This window comes from Macaca nemestrina, chromosome 14 (genome assembly GCF_043159975.1).
Source record: "Macaca nemestrina isolate mMacNem1 chromosome 14, mMacNem.hap1, whole genome shotgun sequence".
Classification (NCBI taxonomy): Eukaryota; Metazoa; Chordata; class Mammalia; order Primates; family Cercopithecidae; genus Macaca; species Macaca nemestrina.
The window spans coordinates 34,397,059-34,422,482 of NC_092138.1; the positions used below are offsets into that span (position 1 = coordinate 34,397,059).

At 42.6% G+C, this 25,424-nt stretch overlaps 1 protein-coding gene across 3 annotated transcripts in view; it reads left to right on the plus strand.

The window, feature by feature from the left end:
• LOC105491839 (RNA terminal phosphate cyclase like 1) overlaps positions 1–18,665 on the plus strand; it is a 65,577-nt gene extending 46,912 nt beyond the window's left edge. For 2 of the 3 annotated variants that reach the window (XM_011758554.2, XM_011758557.3), the window contains 3 exons: positions 2,475–2,631; positions 7,417–7,520; positions 17,725–18,665. In XM_011758554.2, the coding sequence (XP_011756856.1) occupies positions 2,475–2,631; positions 7,417–7,520; positions 17,725–17,875 (412 nt within the window). In that variant the 3' untranslated portion in view covers positions 17,876–18,665. Of the gene's footprint in view, positions 1–2,474; positions 2,632–7,416; positions 7,521–17,538; positions 17,629–17,724 lie in introns of all 3 variants that reach the window. The other variant, XM_011758555.2, reaches the window with a different exon arrangement.
• The last annotated feature ends 6,759 nt before the right edge of the window (positions 18,666–25,424 follow it).

Below are 25,424 nucleotides of genomic sequence, written 5' to 3' on the forward strand. Positions count from 1 at the left end.
CTGCCTATAGTTAACAGTAAATATTTTGCCAAATTTGCTTTACTTGTTTGTGGGTTTTGTTTGTTTTTGTTTTTTACTGAATCATTTCAGTGTGAATGATGGCATAATTTCACTTCAAATCTGAGGCTTACAGGTTGTGTCTCTTAAAAATAAGAATATTAGAGTCTGGGGTTAACTGTTGTAGGTTAAGAAGTCAACTTCTTCTTAAGTGATACCACAGCTGATTCTTTTCCACAGCTGTTTCACCTGTGGTTTCTTTTAATTTCAGCAAAAAGAGGAAAAGAGAGTAAAGGAGGGGGGTGAGTGTTTTATACAATCTTTGACCTTTATAAGGCCCAATGGAAAGATGAAGGTGGTTTTAGAAATACAGTGGAGGCTCATAGTCCAAAGCAACAAAGCTGGTGGCATCAGATGCTGGGATTGGGAAAGGATTTGTGGGCAAAGCTGGCCTTTCTGGCTTGGAAAAGTCAATGATGTTCCTAAACCTTTGGTTTATATTCTAGTAACAACAGTATTTTCCTCATTTATACATTGAGGATGATGATGCCTATGTTTTGAGATTATTGTAAAGATCACATATATAAGCCGTTACTACCTTGCTTGCCACATAATAGGTCCTACAGAAATGGTAGCTCCTGATGCTGTTCTTTCCTTTACTCTCCCTTGTTGGCCACAGGTCTGGAATTATGTGTCAGCTATTTTCTGGAGAAAGGGGGTTTTCGAGGGATGGGGGAGGACAGATAGCAGCAGAAGCTGTCTAAGTGGCTTCATCTCAATAGTCCCTTCTCTGCTTTGCCTCTCGCTTTATCAGAAAGTGTCCTGGAATGAAGCAGAGCAGGCCTGACGGCCATCCTGCCACCAGCTTATAGTGTGGCTTTTTGTAATACCACTGACTCAGCTGACCCTAGAGTGTGGTCAAGTCCATACTTACTAATGGTGAGTAGAAACCTTACACGTAGATCAAGACACGGACATGATGTAGACTGTGGGTCATCAACTCCAAGCCCCATTTTAAAAATTACATGTAAAACCAATGTGGGATTTAAATTTGTGTTTATTTTTTTTTTTTAATCTCCAGTTACAGATGACTAATAGTGCTCTTCCTTCTCTGTTATTAGAATAATAAAGTCATGGATGGGTATTTCTCTCTTCTGATTCAGTGAAGTATCCAGCAAGTTAGGCTTGTTCAGATGTAAGAGTTTCTGTTGTGGCCATGGCCTAGAACCTTAGCAGACAGCAGTTCTTGGTGGCCTGAGTCAGTGCTTTGGCCAGAATGCACATCAGTCCAGTGTGGTCCCATTTTAACTCTCACAGTAATTATTTTTTTTCTTAATTGGATCCTTTACCAAGGAAAGCTGTGGAGGCTGGCCTTTACAAACTATACCAGTGCAGATCTCTCATGAGGTCACCTGATGACCAGCAGCTTGGTCAGCCTAACTTGAAATAGGCCTGATAACATGTATTTCCCACAAGTTGGGAAGAAAAGTTAGAGTAATTTACGTAGAACCTAGTATATGTTCTTTGTCTTTTCTGAAGTTACTTAAATTGTGTTAAATGGAATAATCCTGATTAAATATAAAGTTTATTGTAATGACAAATGCACCTCAGAAAACTCACAGAGATGGAAGTTCTTGGGAAATGCAGGTAAATGGGGTAAAGCAGCAGTGGCAGCTTGTCTTCTTGCTTTCTCTCCCCTTCATCTTCTACTCTTCACTTTTGCCTGCCACTGCCCAGAGCCACTGCTGGACACCCTCTCACTCCTGCTGGTCCAGTGACTCAAAGGCAGCTTGGGATTATGCTAAAATTTTCTAGGTGTCCCATGATGATAGGTGGATAGCACAGTGTTAGATTGTTAAACATAACTCAGAGTGCCTCCCAGAACCTTTGACGAAAGGGTAACTCACTGCACCCCCTTCCCTTGGCAGGTGTTGTTAACCTTCACCTGCATAGACAAGCAATTTTTTTTTTTCCCTAAGAATATAAGGACTGACTAATATAGTTCTTCCATATGTAGTGAGCTCATATAGTGCATTTGAAGCATCATTAATTTTATACATAGTTTTACTGAAACAAGTATTTTGACTAGTCTCCTGCCGGACACATAGAAAGTACTGTGTGAACGTGTGTTGAGTTGTGTTAAAGGGGGCAGGTCTGTGTTGTGTTTGCATATGGATTGTACTGCTGGGAAGGCCGCCACACCTTTCCTGATGATGTGTCTGCTTAACAGGCATTGGGAAAGTAGAATTGAGCTGTCAAATCTTAAAATTTTGTGGGGAGATGCTTATTTTTGGACTGATTTTCTTTTCTGGTCAGCTAGTAAACTAGTAGCAACTCTATGAGGTTAATGCAGCCAGAAAGAAGCCTTTGAACACAGTGCCGTCCAAAAAAAATGTTTGTCTTCTCTTTCTGTTTGCCAGTGAGTGGAAACCTCACTTGGTTAACCCTACTCAGTGTTTGTGCCTTTGTATCTGCAGGTCTCCAGGCTTTGGGTTGTCACTGGTTGCTGAGACCACCAGTGGCACCTTCCTCAGTGCCGAACTGGCCTCCAACCCCCAGGGCCAGGGAGCAGCAGTACTTCCAGAGGACCTTGGCAGGAACTGTGCCTGGCTGCTGCTGGAGGAAATCTATAGGGTATGTCCACAGCTTCCTCTGATGGAGGAGTGACCAGGAAGCAGTTTGTTTTCTCATTCTCATCCCTTGGCAGATTTCATCCTCTTCTAAGGGCTCAAGCCAAGGAGGTAACCTGTTCCTATGCATTAAGCAGTTCAGCATTAACTAGTTTAATTGATTAGTTGAACTAGTCAGTGAGTAGAGATCTAGCCCCACTGGGCTGAGACATAGGGCAGGTAAGTTTTAACAGTGAGCCAAGGAAAGAACTGGAACAGTCATAAAGGAAAGGAAAGGTTAAAAAAATGAAGCAGGTAAGGTAAGGTGGTGGCTGACACACTGCCCTAACCAAAGAGAGTACCATCCCGGCACCCCCCAATTGCTGCCATGTAGGAAGGTAGACTCATTCTTTTTAGATCTTTCAAGAGAAGCTAGAAATCTGGATTTGTATGTGACAGCTGATTCATATATAAAACAATGGCAACAGGCTAGATTTTGCAGTGCATTGTAGAGCACAGAATCTCAGTTAACAGATGAGTATCAAAAAAAAAAGAAGAAAAAAATTTTTTAAAAAAAGCACAGAATAACTAGGGAAGGCAGGCCTGCGGAACAGCATGGCAGAAGCTTTGGAAAACCTGAGAACATGGAACAGAAAAGGGGTGAACTGATGTTGAAGACAGACTCAACCGGTTGTCATTTTGCTTCTGCAACTCTGCTGGTGGGACACAGCTCAGACCAATCTGCCCTCTCAGTTGCCACAGTCTTTCTCTGTTGATCCTTTCACGCAGCGGGCACATATGCGCACACTTCTACTGTTTCCTCAAAATAGGTGAGGTGACATAAAGTAAGAGAGAAATTAGGAGGAAAGATGATGGCAGAAAGAGTAAGATACAGTTGTCTAAAAAATATATTCCCCAAGGTCCCCTATACTTGGTTAGAAGAGGATCACAAATCTGGGTCCAAGATTTCTGTTAGTCTGCACTGTCTTTTGCCTTGGTCCCATATCAAGAAGGTGAAACCTTTTCTCTGACACGCAGAGTCCAGGAAAACAGATCCTGGACTGTCAGAAAGGCTCTGAGGGGTGGTCATTTCTCTGCTCTGTGTGTTAGGTCCCAGATTCTTGAACTGAGCATCGGCAGGAACTATACTCTAGGTGATTTGCTGTTGTATGGTGTATAATGTTTGTAAATCATCTTCTTCCCCTAAGGAGCTGAAGAGACTTCTGTCTTTGTATTTCTTCTCAGTTGTCAGGCATCTCTCTGGTCTCCAAGTGAGTTTTCCCGTTTAAGGTAGCAAAAATCACATCTGAGCCAAGTGAAATAAAATCAGTAAAACAGGTAAAGTGGCAATTTAGTTTTTCTTTTAATTCTTCCTTTTGCCACTGGTTCAGTTTATTAATCAGGGTGGTAGAGTAAAGCCTGAATATCCGTAGGTATTGATCCTCAGACCGGCCTCACGGTGGAAAACAGCTTATATTTATAGTCTACTCCCTTGATCCAAGTCAGTGTTCTTGAAAACGTCTCGTTGGTCCAAGATGGAACATGTGAGAATGAGCTGTTTCAGAATTAATTAAAATGTCCAGGTCCTAAATGGCTCTATTTAATGACCATCTAATTAAAAATGGAAGACAGTGGGCCTATGGTTTTATTTTCAGGAGAGTAGCTCCAGCCCCTCTACTCGGCATTCACCTGGGAAATAGTGGAAGAAGGAGATGAAATCTTCCTGAAGGAGGAGGTATTATTTGACCAGTCTTGCGCAGTCACGATCTGGCCTCAGATTTTTTCGTGCTAAATCAGTTTAATATTTTTATACTAAAATTTAATAATTTTGTGAAAGATGGATAGTAACTAAAAGTTTGGGGTAGATGATCAAGAGGTTGCCCTGCCAGTTACTTAAGTTTGTGATCTACTTATTTGTAGCGGGGGGCGGGAAACAGTGCGTGTGATGTGTCTCCGTGGGTCCCTTGTTGTACAGGATTTCTTTTCCTGGTCCTGTAGTGTCTGGCGGTGGCTGGTCCTGTAGTGGCCCTCTCTCTAACTGTGGGGACACTTCCATCTCTTTCTAATAGACCTTAGGAGAATTAGAAGCATCACGTTATACAATAGTCCAGTGGGAGCCATGGGCATAGCTAGAGTGTGAGGTTTATATCCTTATAAATAGGTTATAAGCCTCAGGGTGAAAGCACAGCCTACTAGTCGACAAGAGGAAAACCATACAGTTTAAATTAGGTTCTTTAATATTTTTCTTTTTCTTCTTCTTTGCTTTTTTCTTTTTTTTTTTTTTTGAGACAGAGTCTCACTCTGTTTCCCAGGCTAGTGCAGTGACGCAATCTTGGCTCACTGCAGCCTCTGCCTCCCAGGTTCAAGTGATCCTCCTGCCTTAGCCTCCCACGTAGCTGGAGGCATACGCCAGCATGCCTGGCTAATTTTGTATATTTAGTAGAGACAGGGTTTCTCCATGTTGGTCAGGCTGGTCTTAAACTCCTGACCTCAGGTGTTCCACCCGCCTCGGCCTCCCAAAGTGCTGGGATTACAGACGTGAGCCACTGTGCCTGGCAGTTTTTTTTTTCTTTAGTTGAGATCTACTTTCAGTCTTCCATTGTGCCTGGACCAAGTTTCATTTTCTTTTAGTTATTCAGAAAACTTCCTTTGTGTGTCTGTGATCTTTAATTATTAAAAGGATGGAAATACTTCGTGTTTTTCTGATTAATTTTCTGTAGAGTTGTGATGTGACATGGATTGAATGAGTGGTAAAAAATCCATACCTTTTGAAGGCGCTGTTTATCAAGTTTTAAGCCTCTGATCTAATCCCTCCTATTCCATTTATGCCTCATCGGTTACCAAGCCTTCTTGATTCTGTCCCAGGCTTTCTGGAACTGCCTTTTTGTTCCTCTGCTCTAATCACTGCCTGCCTCCCTGCTCCACCCCACAACTGGATTATGGCTACTGGCTCTCTGCACTTCCAGCGGAGAAGTTCTTTCCAAATCCTAACATCCTTTTCAGTCTAAATCTTCCCCTAAAATCCTGATCTGATCTCTTTGCTCGTGTGCACAGAGACCTTCACTGGCTTCTCACTTTCCTGGAACAAAGTCAGAATTCTCGACCCATTTCAGAAAGCACTGCCTTAGTTGGGCTACCCACCTTTTCTATGCTGTATGTGCTTCTCCGCAGGCAGAAGTGGTGCCTTCCAGGCTGGTCGCCTGGCCGTTCCTTGCTGGCCCTGGCATTTTGTTTTTCCCCATCATTCTGTTCTTCCTCCCCAAACCCTGCTCATCCCTCCAGGGCTGTCTCAAGTAGTCCTGACTCCTAAAGCCCCCCCTCTTGTATCTGGCAGGTGATACCTCCCTACCCACCCTGGCATAGGTAGGGTGATAGCTCCTACCACTTCCTCCATGATGTCCTGTACAGGGACCTTAGCATATCTCTTGCATTAAAATATTGGTCCAGTGAATGGTGAAATAACAACAGTGATAGGAAGCAGAGACTGAAGAGAACACTTTAATTTTAGGCTGTCTTACGAAAGGGAGCAAGATCTGTAAAACAGTTTCGTTGGTTGTTGTATTTTCCATGGGTCAGGTTTTTCTTTTTGGGTAGAAAAGGAAAATGAACTGTCCTTGTCCTGGAATTTGCTATGTGATATAAATGTTGTTCCCTGTTCTTTATTAGGTAGTTTAGGGACGTGCAATAGATTTTCATAAAGGCTAGCAGTTAAGATCAGTCCTTATTTCCTTCACCATTATTAGGGCTACTAAATGATTTCTGACAGCCAGAGATGCACCTGAAAATGGATTTATTTCCTACCCTACATGCCTTAAAAAGGAGGCGGGGCAGTTGTACCCACATGAACAGCACTGCTGGCCACCTATCCTGTTCAGTCTAGCCTTGGATAGTAACGTGCCTTGGTCAGAGACTGGATTTCTAATTGTGACCTGTGCAAAATATGTAGAAATTCAAGGTCATCCTTCTTTCACTATGTACAATGTGTTTTAAATAAAGTTATTCCTGAAAGAATGATCAGAACACGTTTGTATACTTACGTATGCATCTACTGGAAGCAAAACAGCTAAAATGACTGAGAAAAAAACAAAATTAGAAAGGCAACCTAAGCAGTTGTAACTCAGGAGAAAGTGTTTGAAGAGAAGTCTGTTCTGCCTGTTAATTTGGGAGAAAGGGAAGGAAAAAGGGGTGGAAGGCATAATTTTATACGTAAGTAATAAGAATGAAGGGATCTGACCTTAATGATTCTTCAGTTTTAAGGAACTCAGGAGGAGATAAAGGAGAGAAGTTAATAGAGCATGGCAAGCAGTTTCCTGAATGTATTTGAATAAGTGTAAAATGAAGGCCATGAAAAGGCCATTTCATGTCAGATAGACTGTGTTGTTCTGTGACAGATTAAATAAATATGAGCGTCATCCACTTAACCCTTGGAATTAACTCTACATCTTGTAGAACTGATTAAACTTTTTTTTTTTTTTTGCATATACTCAATAAAGATGATGTCCTCCTGCTGCTGCTTTAATTACAAAGGGAAAGTTTCTTTCTTTTTTTTTTACTAGATTCACTTAAGAAGATTTGAATCTGATAGTCTCATTCTGATAGTCTCAACTATTACAGTTGCTCTAATTGTTAGTTTAACCCTCTACAGTCAGTTGATGTAAGGATTACTCTTATAAGACCTGTATTCTGTTTTATTATTGCTTGAACTTTGGATTTTGATATTATGAGTGTATGTTTCTGTATTTTTTTTTTCTCCTCTCTTTTGTTGGCTTTCCATTTTCTGGTTTGTACAATTATTAATTTGTGTTTACAGGGTGGATGTGTAGATTCAACCAACCAAAGCCTGGCACTACTACTCATGACCCTTGGACAGCAGGATGTTTCCAAAGTCCTGCTAGGCCCTCTGTCTCCCTACACGTAAGTTATTCTTTTTCAACCTCGTTATTCTGTCCAGTTTAATTTTCTCATTGCCCAAAATGACAAAGGTGTTGTGCTGCACAGAGCCTGCACTATGAACACCTGCTTGTATTTATCCTCAAATCAGCCAGCAGTTGTCACTCTTAACCTGGTGTTTATTTTTACATACAAGGATTTTTGCCTTCTTTCCTTCCTCAGTCCCATGTAACTAAAGTTGCATGATCTCTATTGGACAGTTACTTTGTTCGTGCTTTAGGTTTTGTTTCCAGGTTAGAGGAAACTCCTGATTTGGTGTAGCTTGGATTTTATTACTAGTTTTTTTTTTTTAAATCATTCTTTTCCTTAGCTGTCTAACTTACTGTGGGAAAACAGGCTTTTTGTCTAAGATGATGGGGTATGAGCTCACTGGAAAAGATGACAAAAGACAGAGTTTGTATTAATGCTCCTGGACTAGTAGGGAATTGTAGAAGTGAATTTGGACCATTGAATGTTAGCAGAAGTTGACTGCTGTGGTATGAAAGCAAGCACTCTTCAAAAAGAATAGGGTGTCAGAAGACTTGAATTATAAATGACACCGTGAAAGAAGCATTTCCTGTTGATAGTAAATGAGGTTGCGAAAAACAGCCTATTTGAGTACTGACATTTTGTGTGTGTGTGTGTTTTCACGTGCTTGCATACTTAGAGATCATCATATGGGCCATCTGAGGGTGGTGAGCTGGGTGGCGGGGAATATTCAGGTAGATATGAGACTGAACTGTCCTTTTTCGGTTATCATGGTACCGATGCTGTATATCTGAAAGGTACAGTACTGTGATAACTGAAGAATGGTGGTGCCATCACATTGAGAAAGGGTTGGGGACTGTGGTGGAGCTATGCAGCCTTGGGCTGTGGCTTTGGGGGCATGAAAACCAGGAGCTTGAAATAAATTCTTTTGGAGGCTTTTTTTTTTTTTTTGGAATTGGTGGTAGGAGGGTTTTTTGGAACAGAAAAATGGAAGAGAATACATTGTGTTAGCAGAGAGGGAAGACTGGTAAACAGGAAACTCGTGAGGACCACATTATCTCCTGATAGCTTGTGTAAAAGTATTTTGCAGGACAGGATACCTAAGATTGAGTAATCCTAAATGGCATGGTAACATCAGTAGTAAACATTGCTAAAATAGACTTGGTAGTTAAGTACTTGGAGAGGAGATGAGGGCTGGGAGAACGACACCCTAGGTACAGAGACTCGCTTCCTATAGAGAGCTCACTGGAGGCGGCTGCCAACTGTGTGACCACCATGGCCCTGCCAGCTTTGTAGCTGGGCTCATAGCTGCCGTTTCCCAGCCCTTGCTTCAGGCCTGGAGAAGTCCTGCTTGCACACACGGTATGGGGTGTGGGGTGTTGTCTTGAGTGTGTGTGGTCCTGGAGCATGGGGTTTGGCAGAACATTCTGTGAAAATGGAATATATATATATATATATATATATATATTTTTTTTTTTTTTTTCTTGACACTTTTTTCTTTTGCTTTTGGAGATTTTTCAATTTGACCCCAGGACCTGTATAATCTTTTCAAGCTTTGCAGAGATGCTCAAGATGTGACTGGACATTTTTTAAAGTTCCTGTGTCCTCTTCAACACATGTTCTCACCAAACATTAATTGTAGTGTCTTTTCTTCAGAAAACTTGCCTAAAATGACTTTCTCTCCTGGGAAGACAAAGTGTCCTGCTCTGAATGGAGCTTTAAAGGAGTAGCACAAATTGTAAGATGATGTATCTTGAGGCTGGACATTCTGCTGCCTCCCAGAGCTTTGTGCAGAGGGGTCTGCCGGGGTGGGAAAGGGAAGCCTCCTTTCTTTTTGATAAACTAGCATAAGGACGGGTAAGGGAGTCTATTTTCAAGAAAGCTGGATCTGTTTAGTACTCTTTCTGCCCCTAATCACTGTGGACAGCTCCAGCAGCACAAAGAGATGAAGGGCAAAGGCAGGACACAGCAGGCAAAGTTAACATTGTATTTGTGAGTATAGTTGAGGATAAAAAAGGGATGAAATCCATGGTGAGGACCATCATAGTGGGGGAACAGTTTATTCTAGATGGATTCAAGAGCTTTGGAGACCAAACTAACACATTTATTTTTATGTGCAGTTAAAGTCATAGAAACCTGTTTTGTGAAACCTCAGATTTCTAAAGAAAACCAGAAGCAAGACCTTCCTTGGTTTAAAAAAAAAAAAAAAAAAGCATTTCTTCAAGCAGTTTGGACCTGTTTTCATTTGTATAAAATAGATTTTTAAATGTCTATTTAAAGAGCATTGGGATTGCTGTTGGTGGTTTTCTGTGCTACTTGAGAAAGTAAGTCTGTATGTGTGAAACTTTTTTTTTTTTTTGAGGCAGAGCTTTGCTCTGTTGCCCAGGCTGGAGTGCAGTGGCGTCTCCGCTCACTGCAAGCTCTGGCTCCTGGGTTCACACCATTCTCCTGCCTCAGCCTCCTGAGTAGCTGGGACTACAGGTGCCCGCCATCACGCCCGACTAATTTTTTGTATTTTTAGTAGAGATGGAGTTTCACCGTGTTAGCCAGGATGGTCTCGATCTCCTGACCTCGTAACACACCCGCCTCGGCCTCTCAAAGTGCTGGGATTACAGGCGTGAGCCACTGCGTCCAGCCAATGTGAAACTCTTTTAGAAAGGCCCAAGAGACATTTTTTTCAGTAGAATAAAATATTATTGGATAATCACTGGTATATGAAGATTCTATTTCTGTTAAATTTGAGTTTTAGGTGGCTTACAGTTAGTGACAGTAGTTGCACCCTCCATTCAACAAGCTTAATTTTACAGTTTAGGGAGGGAGGATTTATACTTTTGGATTAACAGCAAGAAAAATAGCAAAAATTAAGATGCATCTTAATTAGCACTTTCAGAAATTGTTTGTGGAATGAGACTGCAGTTACAGAGCTTCTGCATTCTGCCAGTGCACAGGCCTTGGAGTCCAGCCTATTTGGACTTAAGGCTCTGCCACTTGCCACCAGGAGACCATGGAAATGGTGTTTAGCATCTTGGAGCCTTGGTGTCATTTGTAGATAAGGTGCATGGTCCTGAAGTCCTGGACTTGTGGAAATGGAATGAAGCCTAGATGAAGTCAGATGCTTATGCTCCTGGCAATGTGCCTGAGGAGCTGTCAGCGCTGGGTGCTGTGGTTTCTGCCTGGACACCCCCTCACCCTGCTGCAGTCCAGTCCCTTGGTCAGGTCACTTTTTTTTTTATTTTTTAAACTGCTCCTTAAGGAGCAGGACTACCCCATAGGCAGTGTGACCACAGTAGCCCAGTCAGGTCACTTTGAACCCCAGGAGGCCTGGTAAACTTGCTTTGGGTGATTTTAGGGTTTAAGTCATCTGTAAGTGGTCTGCCCAGCTACCTATAAATCTATATCCATTAATTTTAAATTATGGATTAAAAATTTTTAATTTCTAGTTATTATTTTTATGACTGACTTTCCCTAGTCACATTACTGAGCAAACTACACACATCTTATTGATCCTAAGAATTCTCTAAGGTAGATGTTTATTTAAAAAACACCATGTTTACTGTGTGCAAGATGTTGTTTTAAGTGCTCACACATATTAGCTTATTTGGTTTTCATCATAACTTTATAAGGGCAAAAAAGGCAAGTACTATCATGTGCACCATCTTACAGGTGGTGGGATTGAGACACAGAGAGACACAGAGAGGTCAAGTTACATGCCCAAGTTACATCACACAGACAGTAAGTGGGGTTCAGACCTGGACAGTCTCCTCCAGTCACTGCTTCCCTTACCCACTGTGCTTTTATGTAAGAGCTGGGATTCCATCCATATCACTGGACTCAAAGCACCTTGCCTGAGGCAGGATGCCATGCTACATCTTTTCAGCAAAGTCCTTGTTTCAAATTCTGCTGTAGAATGATCTCTTTCTATCTTTAGTTGGAAATCTAAAATAAACCATGACTTTTTTTTTTTTCTGACTTTAATTAATGACCTTTTTCCATGACTGTGGAAGTGCTAAGGAGCTAGAAGACACTGTCCTTGTTAAACACAAACTGACTGGGGCTTCCTGGCCCACTCAGTCTAAAGCACAGCCCTCTGAAGAACCCATGAGGAAACCAGTGGGGAAACTGGGAACTGCCAGCCAAACCTGCCACTCCTTGGGGTCAGTGGCCTCACTGCATTCCGTGAGCTTGCACAGTACCACTGTGTCTTAGGTTTGTGAAGCATTTAAATACTGTAAAGCCCCATCACCTGATGTTTAAGCCCCAGAACATATTTGGTGTATGGTAAAAGCAAGTGATAGGCTTCCTTCTCAGATAAAAAAGAGGTCAGTGACCTGCTCATGGTGAGATCCTGTCTGAACTGGGCCTGGGACCCCGTCTCCTGACAGTGCAGCTAGCCTGATTCTCTGTTTCCTGCTGCCCCAGTAACAATGTAGTAACTTCATTTTTGGAGGAGAGGTCAGCTGGTCTTTGGAAAAGCCACTATTTTGCAGAACAAGCATCAGCAGTATATTTAAAAGCTGCCATGTAATGACTATAGGGACTCCATCCAGCAGATCCTTTTCTTATCTCCAAATTTTTCCCCTCAACTTGGAGAGCATCTCTTTACACCTGAGATGTAGGTACCCCCAGCTCTGTCCCATATCCAGTGGCATAGAAACCAGGTGGCTTGATGGAGCAGGACGCAGGACCCTCTGTTGTGGTTTGTGCCTGTGGGAGCTGCCAGAGAGAGGGCTTACCCCATGATTGCCCTCACCCCATTCTCTCACATGCGTCAAAATAGGGGTCTGGTGGGAGGGGCTGTGTTTAAGGGTGGGATCTGGCAGCCTGTTAAATCCTGGTCACTTGGGATTCAATGGACCTATGACCATGAGCCTCATGGCCTTTCCTGTTGACCAGCAGTGGCAGTGGGAACAACTCACCTTTTGAAAATACATAGGAAGGCCGGGCGCGGTGGCTCACACCTGTAATCCCAGCACTTTGGGAAGCCAAGGCGGGCAGATCATGAGGTTAGGAGTTCAAGACCAGCCTGGTCAACATGGTGAAACCCCGTCTCTACTAAAAATATAAAATTAGCTGGGCGTGGTGGCGCATGCCTGTAATCCCAGCTACTTGGGAGGCTGAGGCAGGAGAATCACTTGAACCTGGGAGGCGGAGGTTGCAGTGAGCTGAGATCGCACCATTGCAACCCAGCCTGGGCGACAGAGCAAGACTCCGTCTCAAAACAAAATAAAAAATAAAAATAAAATAAAATACCTAGGAAAAGTTATCTCTGTGCTCCAGAATTCTCTGAAACCTAATTGTCAGATAGACTAGAGGCTTTCGTAGAAAAGTCAGTTGCTTTTTGTTTTCTGAAAATCGTTTTGTCCTGGCGGGGGTGAAAAAGCCTCACTGCAGATAATCACATGTCAGGTGTTAAAATCCTTTACACAGGAGTTGCATAGAGCCCCTGCTGCCCAGAATGGTTCTTCTGAAAAGCTACTATTTGCGCTGTGTGGGTGGTTGCTCATTGAGGGGCAGAGCTGCTCTCGGTGAGCGGTGGGTCTCTCTCTGCCCTGGCTGTGTGGCTCTGTGGTTCTATCTAGGAAGTGTGAATCTCCAGTATAGTGCTGTGGAAGAGAGGGGCAGGGAAATGTGAACTCCAAAGGGCGGTGCCTCAGTGCAGCTGCAGCTGTGGAGAGCTAGCTGTTGGGCTGTGGAGAAGGATGTGGATCAGCACTGGATGAGACTTTGTTAGTGCATGTAGATACAGGGCGAGCTTACACTTCATTTGCTTTTCATTTTCTTAAGGAGGCTGTTTGCTGGGATTTAATATTGTCTGTGGTGAATTTTCAGGTTCTGAGCATTTTTGCTCTTCAATATCCCAGCTACCAGAGACATAGGGAGAATGGGGCTAGAGGTAGGGGAAAGATTCTGAAATGTACCTTAATCCAGTCTCTTACACAGTCTTCCTTGGACAGGCTGAGGGTTTGGCAGAACATTATGTAAAAAGTGGAACTAACTTTGCTTTTTCTAACTGTTCCAAAGGCTACAAATACCCCAAACTTGCAAATACACAAACCTGCACACTTGAGCCTGTGTTCCTCCCATCCTTCTCCAAGGGATCAGAAGCAAGCTGAGGCCCCGTAGAAATTCTGCCAGCTGGGGAGGGTGTCTGGTTTTTCAAGCACAGTTGAGTGATTCAGAGTGAAGTAGGCTGGGTGAGATCCTGGGAGCAGAGCATGCCCCAGGCCTGTATTAGTTTGAGGCAGCAGCAAAGGAGAGACCAATTTGTTTTCTCCTTCAGATGCAGATGAGTGGGTGAGATGGCTGGCCTTTTCCGGGTTGCCGCCAGCTGGAAGCTTTGCCCGCAGATGTGGACTGTTTATCTATGGTTCGATGTGTTTTCTTTTTTCCATAGGACAGGATGGGGGAGATGGTGGGATGGATAGAAAGCAACAATGACAACAGAAGTTTAATTGGTTAGTAAGACAAGAAAGCCAGCAGGGAACGCTGACTCCCCTTAATTGCCAAGAATGTTGAAAGTTGTTTCCCAAAATTACCCCAACTCCTAAATTCTATCCAGTGCCTCTTTACTGAGAACCTCATACAGTGCCTTGTTTGAATAACAGGTTCAGTGATGGAGAAGAGCGTTGCCCTTGAGGTGCTTAAATAATTTAATGAGGGGGAAGGGGACAGTTATACATAAGCATTTAATTAGACACCATGAGCAGAGAATGCTATGGAAACCTGGAGGGGTGGGAAAGATCGTTTGGGGTGGGCTTTATGGGCTAGGAAAGGCTTCATAGAAAAGTTGACAAATGTGATGTTATTTTAAAGGTCGAGATAAACTTGCACATTCCTAGATGGCAGGAAAGCAAGGAATTGGGAGATTTTTTTCTGTGAGCATCCAGCACTGACCAGAACTCCTGCTCTCTGGGGTTGTTAATGTTTCATCTCAGCCCCTGATGCACTGGTCACTTCAGTCACAGGGTCAGGAATTGTTCAGGCCCCCTTTTCTCCATATAGCTGTTTCCTTCCTTTGACTAGATCAGTGCTCTTAGCACAGAGGGATGGGAATGGGAGGGAAATTCATCAATTCAGGCTTTATATGTAGTTTGGTATATACCGAGTAGGGGTGAGAACCAGGATCAGTTGTTTTATAACATGGCAAATATGTATTGATTTCTTTACTTTAAAAAGCTTTATTGAGATACAATTCACATATGACACAATTTACCCATTTTAAGTACACAGTTTAAAGACTTGTGTAACCACAGCCACAATCTAATTTTAGAACATTTTTACTACCTCCAGAAAGAAACCCTGTGCCAACTTGCAGTCTCTCCCATTCTTCCCCCTCTCCCCAGTCCCAGGCAACCACAAATCTCCTTTCTGCCTCTGATAGATTTGCCTGTTGTGGCTTTTTCATATTCGGTAGATAGAATCATACACTATATGGTCCTTTGTGACTGGATTCTTTCACTTAGCATAATGTTTTCAGGGTTCATCGATGTAGCATGTATCAGTACTTGATTCCTTTTTTATGACAGAAAAAAAAAAATCTCCCATTGAATGGATATACCACACTTTATGCATTCATCAGTTGATAGACATTTGGGTTGCTTCTGCGTTTTGACTCTTGTGAGTAATGCCATTATGAACATTTGTATGCAAGTTTTTGTGTGGGTGTGTTTTCATTTCTCTTCTCTATATTCCTAAGAGTAGAATTACCGTATCCTATGGTAACTCCCTGGTTAACATTTTGAGGAACTGCCAGATTGTTTTCCACAGTGGCTGTACCATTTTACATTCCTACCAGCAGTGTATGAGGCTGCTGGTGGTTCTGCCTTCTCACCCACACTTTTGTTATTGTATGTCTTTTTTATTATGGCCATCCTATTGGATATGAAGTGATATTTCATAGTGGTTTTGATTTTCATTTCCCTAATAACCAATGATGTTGAGCATCTTTTCATGTACTTACTGGATCTTTGTGAGGAAATGTCCATTTAGCTCTCTCATCTTTTTTTTTTTTTTCTTTTTTTTTTTTAGTGAGTCTCACTCTGTTGCCCAGGCAGGAGTGCAGTGATGCAGTCATAGCTCGAGTAGCTAGGACTACAGGCTCCTGCCATCATGCCTGGCTAATTTTAAAACAATTTCTTGTAGAGATGGGGGTCGTAATAGACTGGTCTTGAATTCCAGGCCCCAAGCGATTTGCGTGCCTTGGCCTCCCAAAGTGTTGGGATTACAGGTATGAAGTACCACGCCTGTACTCTTCCATCATTTAATTAGGTTATTTGTCTTTTTATTATTGAGTTGTAAGAGTTGTTTATATAGTCGAGATGCCTGACTTTTATCAGAAATATGACTTGCAGATCTTTTCTCCAATCCTGTAGGTTCTTTTTATTTTCTTGATGGTGCGTTTGATGCACAAAGTATTTTAATTTTGATGAAGTCCAGTTAATTTATTTTGTCTCTTATTGCCATCCTTTTGGTGTTGTATTTAAGAAATGGTTAAGAAACTATTGCCTAGCCCAAGGTAATGAATACTCCTGTATTTTTTTTTTTTTTTGCGAACTTTATAGTTTTAGCTCTTACAGCTACGACTTTGATCTCTTCTGGGTTAAGTTTTCTGTGTGATGTGAGGAAGGGGCCCAACTTCATTCTTTCACCTGTGGATATCCAGTTGTTCCAGCATCTTTGTTGAAATGATTATGCTTTCCTCATTGAGGAAATTAACCATAACTGTGTGGTTTATTTCTTGACTCTCTTTTCCATTGATCTATGTGTTTAGCATCAGTGTTTTTAAAACTCCATAGATGATTCCATGTGCAGTTGAGATTGAGAACCATCTGGCCAGAGTGGGGAGTTTGGCTGGTTTGACTGGGAGACAGTACAGTGCGAGGTTTTTGTAATACTTCACTATAGGTGTGCAAACCATCATTCTTCACTAAGCCAGTGTTCCCTAACCTTGCCCAATGAGAATTGCCAGGGATTCTTGTTAACAATAGATTTCTGGCCTCTATGAACTGGGGAGCACAGGGTCTGGTGGAGGGTAGGAAGGGATCAGCTTTGTGTGTGGCCTATGATTCTGGGTTCTTCCATATGGATATGGACACTTCGTACCAGTTGCAAATTCACGAGAACCTTCAGGAACCTGTGTATTTAATGAACTGTTCAGGTGTGTCTTATGATCAGGCTAGCTGAGGTGATGCTAGGTCTGCCAGGCAAGACCATTAGAAGCCTGTGTACCTGCACTGCGGTTCATCCACAGAATTGCTCTTCCCAAGGTACTCTTGGAGTGATGCCATCACCCTGTGATGATGCCATTGTCCTTGTCATGTTTACTGTGCACACTTCCCCGGCCACCTTATTTAATATTGCCTTCTGCCAAATTTGTACAAATACTGTCATACCCACAGTTCTTCCCCATCTCTGTTGTTTGCTTTGTTTACATTACATAGCACTTTTCAGGAATAATTAATTCATTTATCTTGTCTCTATCTACACCACTAGATTGAAATCCTCATGAGGGAAGGATTTTTATTTTTAATTTTTTTCATTTGAGTGCAATATTCCAAGCACCAACAACAGTGCCTAGCATACAGTACGCACTTGATAAATATTAAGTAAATGCAAAGGTATTATTAGAGAATAATAGAGACTTGTCTATTTCAGCATCAGTAGTCATTGTGCTTGTTTTGTATGTCATGGTGCTGTGAATCATGGAAATAGGTGTTTCTGTCTTTGTATAGGCCACTCAAAAATCATTGCCTAAGCCAGGTATGGTGGCACACCTGTAGTCCCAGGTACTCAGGAGGCTGAGGTGGAGGATTGCTTGAGTCCAGGAGTTTGAGGCCAGCTTGGGCAACATAGTGAGACCTCGTCTCTTTAAAAAAAAAAAGAAAAAGTCATCACCATATTTATGTCCATTTTCTGCTAGGTCTGAACTAAATGACTTATGTGTCATGTGCTAACTTCTAACCTTTCCCCCCTCCCCGGTTTAATTTATCTTGCTGTATTGTGTGTGTCTCTGCAGACTATCTCAATCTTCTTTGGAAACTGGCTGGCTGAAAAGAAGTACTATTTAATCAGATTTGATGAGAAGTTCTTAACTTCAGCTCTCTAGGTCTGGCAAATTAAAACCTTGGATTCTAGATGGTAGAGGATAATTTTTTTTTAATGAATTGCTTTTTATTTATTTATTTATTTATTTCCTTTTTAGGATAGAATTTTTGCGGCATTTGAAGAGCTTTTTCCAGATTATGTTTAAAATTGAAACCAAGCCATGTGGTGAAGAACTCAAGGGCGGGGATAAAGTGCTGATGACCTGTGTTGGCATTGGTTTCTCCAACCTTAGCAAGACCCTCAAGTGATAACCATCACAAGATAAGGCCCCAGTGCCTCCAGACAAAGCAGACACTGCCATGGACACCGATGGGACCAAGTCCAAATGGATTAATGCAGGACAGGATAGCCACGTGCTTAATTTTCTGTGAAGAAATATCAATATACAAATAAAAGACATCTCTGTAGCATGTGTTTCCAGCTGTTTCTCCAGTGGCGTTGCCATTCCCCAGGAGGCCCAGTCACCGTGAGAGCTCCCTTGCCTTACCTGGAGGAAGAATGTGCCTTCAGGCCACAGTCATGCTGCTAGAACAGTCTCATAGCTGCAGTTCAGCTGTGCTTCCTCAGCCTACTATCATAGGCTTCCTTGGCCCTCTGTCATATGGCTGTTTTCCAAACCTGTGGAGTCTGTTACTGTTCTTTCTGCAAGGACTTATCTCCTTGAGCCTCGGTTTTTATTGTAGGGATTAAATGAGATAATATGAGTGGCAGCTCTTCATGAGTCCTGCAGTGCTATGCAAATGTCAGAAATTGGTATATTAGACTATTTATCTTTTGTCTTCTGAATGGATTGCTGTCATGGACACAGACACTGATCTTCATCTGGTTAATTGGATGTATATATGAGGGATGGGTGACTGCAGGGGTCCAAGTAAAGTTATTGGGATGTGTTTTATATTCCAGGTGTGCTATACATTCCTGTTTTATTTTCACAATAGCTCTGTGATGTAAATGCTATCTCCATGAGAAAATTCTTAAAGGGTGTTTCGTTCCTTTGAAGTGTATAATGTAAAGACATTAAATCTCCTCATTTAAGGATCTAAGTGTAATAGAGTCAGGGATTTTACCCTTGCAAGCTAATAAGTTAGATTATTACTTTTTTGTTGATGCTCCCAAAAGACATGAGGATCCTGGGTCAGAGATAAAGAACTGTGTTACTCAGCATAGCGTGAGCTTCATGTCTACATTGGTTTCCCCTGCTCCCCAGGTCTCACAGTGGACAGGGAGGGGCCCAGGTAGATGCTATGCATGTTACAAGTTTGCACCATAGCCAAAGAACTTGTATGTTTGGGGACTCCACCTCTTTCATGGCAAGTCTGTTGTTTCACATGCAGACATTACTTCATCCCTTAAGACTGCCTCCTGCAAACACAGTTTTGAGAAAGAACTCAGGTAAAAGCCTGCCCAACAAGAATACGCAGGAATACCCAGGATCCATGGCAGATTTCCCCTGCCAACTAATAGAGTCCACATTTGATATGTGCATGGGCTTGAAGTTTGTAGAAGGGGAAATATGTACTTCTTTCTACTAGAATTCCAAATGGTGTCCTCCCCCGGGGGCGAACTTTGCCTCATCACTCCCTCACAGTACCTTTTTCTTTTTAAGTGAAAAGGGGCTAGAGAAAGACTGTGCTTTGATGTCTAGGGGTGTGGGAGGATGTGTGGAGGTAGAGAGTTAACCTTGAGGAAGGCCAGGACATTCTGGACTATGACATTGTACTGAGAGCTTTACATACTGTATTGGTTATGTGCTCTTGGTATATAACAAGTGCTCACAAACTTAGTAGCTTAAAACAATACCTCTTTATCATTTCACAGTTCTAAAGGTCAGATATCCAGGCAGGTGGATTCTCTGCTTAGAGTCTCATAAGGCTGATATCAGGGTGTCTGTCAACTGGGCTGGGCTCAGCTCTCATCTGAAGGCTCTGGGAAAGAATGTGCTTCCATTCAGGTTGTTGGCAGAATTCAGGGTTGTAGGACTGAAGTCACCTGTTTTCTTCCGATTTTTCTTGCTGACTGTGAGCTGTGGGCACCTCTTAGCATATAGACAGCCACTGCCCGTATTTCTGTTTACTTGGTCTCCCCTACCTTCAAGCTGGCAAGGGTGCATGGAATCCTGGTACTTTGAATTCACCTTCCTTTTGTGATACCAGCTAGAGAAAACATTGCTTAAAAATGACTCATAGCACAATAGTCCTACCTGGATTATCTCCCTATCTTAAGGTCAACTGACAACAGCAATACTAGATTTGTGTTTAAAAAACCAGGGGCTGGGAATAGTGGATTACCATCCCAGAATTTTGCCTGCCACACATACTGCAGTCCTACCTAGTGCTGCTGACGTTTGAACTCACATCTGCCCATATAGAGCTCAAATCCTGAACTAAGGGGCCACATTGCTTTTGGAATACCACATACCTGCTGTTCCTTGTACAAGCTCTGGAAATGGTGCTGTTGGTCAATGTAGGGTGGCACATAGAGGCCAGGCAAATTACTATAAGCAGTAGAGGGGATGTGTGCTACTGTCCGCTTCAAACCTGGAAACGTCTGGTGTGGTTCCAGCCCTGCATCTGGCAAAGCTGCTTCTGGAGTTGGAACATCTGGCAGGAGAGGTGATGGTATTGCCAAAAAGAGGACCAATTTAATATTTATTTAAACAGCTCACTCCCAGCCCCTTCTCAAATTCCCAAGAAAAGCAATGTACCATTCCTTCAGGCAGAAGTCATCGTTTGCTGTTTGCTGGGACATCTTAGATCAAATCTTTAGTCACTGACAAATCTTTTAGTCTCTGCCTTTTTTCTAGTTTAGCTCCTGGTCGGTCCACTTACTTGCTGGGGTAGCTTGAAGAGAGAGATTCCAGCATTTTGGGGCTTGGTTTTCTATCTTGGTCTGTTTGTTCCTTTCTGCTGATAGAGATAGACCATTCTGAGTTAACGGCAGCAGTTGTTCAATGGGACTGTGAGTTTTTTAGGTAGATAAACCGGTGAACTTGTTGGGGGTCATGGCAGAATCATTCTTTGCCTTGTCAGACAAGGCCCTGCTTCTGTCTTTCAACACCCTTTAACTACATTTCATGCAAACTCCAGCCAGCCTCCATCATGATGATTTTACCATAGTGGTCAAAACAGTTGGTAAGGGGTGGGAGGAAGCCAGCGTATTGCAACATGACATATTGATTGGGAAAGAGCAACAGGAGGACCTGCTGAATTCCACATTGGCCTCACTGGGCAGCTAAGCCTCAGGGGTTTTGTTCTTTTTTAAAATAATTTCTTTTTTGAGTCGGGATCTCACCCAGGCTAGAGTGCAGTGGTGCAGTCCTAGCTCACTGTAACCTCAAACTCCTGTGCTCAAGTGATCCTCCTGCCTCAGCCTCCCAAGTAGCTGGGACTGTAGGCATGAGCCACTGTACCCAGCTAATTAAAAATATTTTTTTAGAGATGGTGTCTCACTTTGTTGTCCAGGCTGGAGTTTTTGTGTGTTTTTTTTCCAATTTAATTTTAAGTTCCGGGATACCCGTGCAGGACATGCAGGTTTGTTACATAGGTAAACATGTACCATGGTGGTTTGCTGCACCTATCAACCCATCACCTAGGTATTAAGCCCAGGGTGCATTAGCTATTTATCCTGATGCTCTCCCTTCTAGGTTTTCTTTATTTTAAAAAATCATTTCCAAAAAATGGTAAAGGATAGCTAATCACAGACCCAAATTACAAAAACAAAACTTCAAGTTGTACCATGGTGCCTGTCCTCACACCAAACAGCAGAAGACCATGAGGTGGCCATTTCCTGTTAGATCTTTGTGTTGGGAGGCTGCTAGGTGAGACCAATGCTGGCACTTAGTTTTAAGGCCACTGAGTAGAAGAGTTGAAGGTGCTAGAGGGAGGCAAAGGAAGTAGGCAGGATGGCGTACAAGAGGCTGGAAGCAGTTGATGAAGTCAAAGGTAAATGGGGAAACTGGAGCACCAGGGAAACAGAATTTCCAAAGTTTCGGCAGTGCCTGAGGTGAGGGTGGAGGTCAGCTGAGGGAGGGGGAATCAGAGTGATAAGTGGATTTACTGGGCCTTTGTTCCAGGGTATGAGGATTAGAATGTGGGGTTCCGTTGACCTTCCCAGTTGGTAGTGCTGTAGACCTGGGGTGTACAGGTGGCAATTTTAATCTGCAATGAGTGGGAATGCAGCACTGCAGGGCCTGTGCCCACCCAGGATCTCCATTGTCCCTTACCCGGCTCCAGAGTGGACAAGAAGTAGCTTGCACTTGGATTTCCATGTTCAGATGGTGCTGGCCTGTTCTTTAGAAATGACTGAAAGTTAATGGGATTGTCAATAGGCAAGCTGGGCCTTTTTGTACTTTTCTTGGCCACATCTAAGAGGCCATTTGAGTGGAACACTTTATCAGTGTTTGGCATCTAATGAAGCCTGACCCACATCACTCCTTTACTCCAGCAAGTGAAAGCTGTCCGGTTGTCACAGGCCTGGGCTGAGCACAGGCCTGGGGTCAGCACCTGTTTTAAAACATCCTAGATATTTCAGATATTCAAGTGCCTCTGAGGGCTCAGGACATTCTTCATTCTGTTTCCTCCTCATTCCCAGCCCTCTGAAGAGCCTGTGTCCAAAAATCCTCAGATTGCTTAATTTGTTAATTTATTTCTGCCACAATTTGGTACATTACATATTTCAAAGGATAGAGAAATCAGAGGCCAACTTAAAGACAACAGATAATGAACAAGCCTGGCTAAAAGATATGTGCTGCCATGTCTGTCCTCGAATACCCTGTTACCATCGCTGCGATAGAGTGCTGGGGCTGCTGCCGGACTCCCTGGGAGCCATCTGGGCAACTGGTCTCCATCTTGGGAAAAAATGATGCCCCAAAGGTAAGGTCAGCTGCTGCTTCCTGCTACATCTGGGGATGTTGAACCATCCTGAAGTTCTTTGTAATCTTCAAGGAAGTATGTTAGTGTTTGAAATGGTACCTGGCTTCAGTTGTGGCAACCCAACCTTAGGCTGTTGTAGGTGCTGTGTGCAAGCACTTGGTTCCTGGGCCCTCCCACATGCTCCCCTCTTGGCCCTAAGCTCTGTTTTGACCACCCTGCTATTTACCCATTAGACAATGAAAGGCATCGTGCCTAAGACCTATAAGCTTTGAAAGACTTATGAAATGCTTGCAAGAAACCAGGAAAAATAATGCTGGCTATAAATTATGCAAAGAAAAGAGCAAGAAAAATATCTACAAAATGAAACACTATCTTCATTTTTTTCAGCATAATTGTTAAAATATTGAGAATAATATAGATGAGAATTTCTTTTTTCACAAGAATTTATAGTTTTAGTATATGTTCTGCCAAAATGAGCATGTCACAAGAAGTGCATGCAGTGGTTGCCAAGGAATCAGAGCTAAGCACGTTAAATTAGTTGCTGATCACCAAGCCGTTTAAAAGGCAAAATTGTAAATAGTCTTTCAGAGATTTGGGATAGGGCTACGTCTTATTTTCTTTCTTTCCTTTCTTAAGTTTTTAAAAAATAGAGGTAGGGTTTTGCTGTGTTCTCAAATTCCTGGGCTCAAATAATCTGCCCACCTCAGCTGCCCAAAGTGTTAGAATTACCGGCATGAGCTACCACACCCAGCTGAGCTACGTTTTAATATGTGTGGTTCGATAACGCTCTCATAAGACACCTAGAAAGTAAAACCCTCTAAGCCTGCGCCTCTCTTGGAGCCACCTCCTCAGTCTTAAAGCCTTAGCTGTTCCTGAGGAAACCCTGTATCCCCACAATACACCCGCTGCTACAAGTTCTCATAGATGCCTCTCCCCGTCCTTACCTTAGTACTCACTGCACCCCGTCATTGCTTAATTTTCCACTCTCTTCACCTATGGTGGTAGGGGCCATCTTTTAAGATTTGGTGTGTCCGTGATCTTAAATTTTTTAAGTCTCTATTAAAAATCAATTACGTTATTCGTGAGAGAAGTTTTTGGTATCTTTTTTAAATACGTAAAAGAAAGCTGGCTGGCTTCTTGAATTTCAGTAGTGCATTGTGGAAATAACACAGGCTTAGGAATTACACCTATGTTTGAATCCCAACTGTGTTAGTAGCATTGTGCTGGCCCTCTGTCCTGACCCTTAGTTTGCTCATCTGAAAATGGGAATTACCTTGTGCCCACTCTGGGATTGAGAAGATTTATTAAACATGTGTTTGTGATTAGGATTCTTTTGAGTTGTTTGATCCTTGGTAAAGATTCAAAGCAGATTTCTGCATAACAGGTTAATGTCAGAATGAGTCACAGTGTTTATCTTTAACATCTAGTACTTGGATGTACTCGGCTAGAAGACCAGAGACAAGCTATTGCACCTACATGTGGGTTGAGGTCAAACTGTCCTATGACATACGTTACAAGAGTTAAAGAGAGGGCCTACAGGCATCTTAGTGAGTTCACCGTGTTCCAGTGCGGAGTGCCAGGATCCATCTAGTTGGCACAGAGGAGAAAGCCTAGCTGACCTGGCAGGTCCTGAAGCCACTGTGTACACCAAACCAAACTGAGTCGTAAGGAACTCCATCCTTTCCTCTCCCACCAAGAAAGGAAAAGAATCGTAATCTGTAGTTGCCAATTCTGGAATTTTATGTGTCAGCTTACATTTCCTGTAGCCAACCTGGGGCTGCACGAAACATTACGTAATAGAAAAAGTCAAACAACCCTAAAGCTCTGGTCTTGGGTCTTCTGCCTAAGGCACACCTTTGAGCAAATCATTCAGGTTTTTGAACCTCAGTTTCTTCATTAGGATATGAATAAAACCTACTGCAAAAGACTACGAAGACTAAGCCTGCGTACTGTACAGGCCCTGGCAATACTAGGCATTGAAAAACTGTGAGTTGCCTCCTTGACTGATGGTAGAGCGAAAGATTAGGTTTCATGAGTTCAGAGATACAACAGGAATGTGGAGGTCAGTTTAACTTGGGTGAGTCCTGAGGCTTTGAATTGAATAGAATATAGTTGCAAATAAGAAATGGACTCAAACAGCAGAATTTATAGGCTTTTAAACTAAGTTCAGTAGCACATTTAGCTTCAGGTAAAGCTGGATCCAGGGGTTCAAACAATGTCATCAGAATTCAACTCTCAGGCCAACGCAGGAGGATCACTTCAGGCCAGGAGTTCAATAATTCAACTCTCTCCTATTTCTGCTTTCTGTTGTGTTGTCTTCCTTCTCCAGCAGGTATTATTTTTCATATGATGGTTTTTTTGGCAGCCCTTAAGTACTGGATAGAGATTCTCTACTCAATACTGAATCCTAGCTGTGTCAGTAGCATTGAGCTGGGCCTCCATCCTTCTCACCCTTAGTACTCTCATCTGAAAATGGGAAATATCTTACCCACCCTGGGGTTTATTGGGTAGTGATTCTATTCAATACTTAAAAAAAAAAAAACTTTTAAAAAAGCTATCAGAATTGTGTCTCCCTCTGTTGAACACAGAGCACCCCAATTGACCAGATAGATCTGAGTCCTGTTCTCATCCCTGGGGTGGTAATGATGTCAGCCTCACCTAAATTGTATGGACCAAGAGGAAAGGAAGTGTTGATTCTCAAAGGGAAGTCTGAATGCTTTTACGGAAGAGACAGTTGATACTGGATAGGCAGAAGGAGCAGTTGTCTGCTGTAGACTACATTGCCTAATTCCTTGAATATTCTCAGAAAGATGCTCCACAATACTGCCTGCCCACCACCATCTTTCACCATCCAGGTCTTCCAGCATTATGGTATAGAATTGAGTGAACAAGGATAAATTCGCCTTAACAAATGATGCCAAACAAA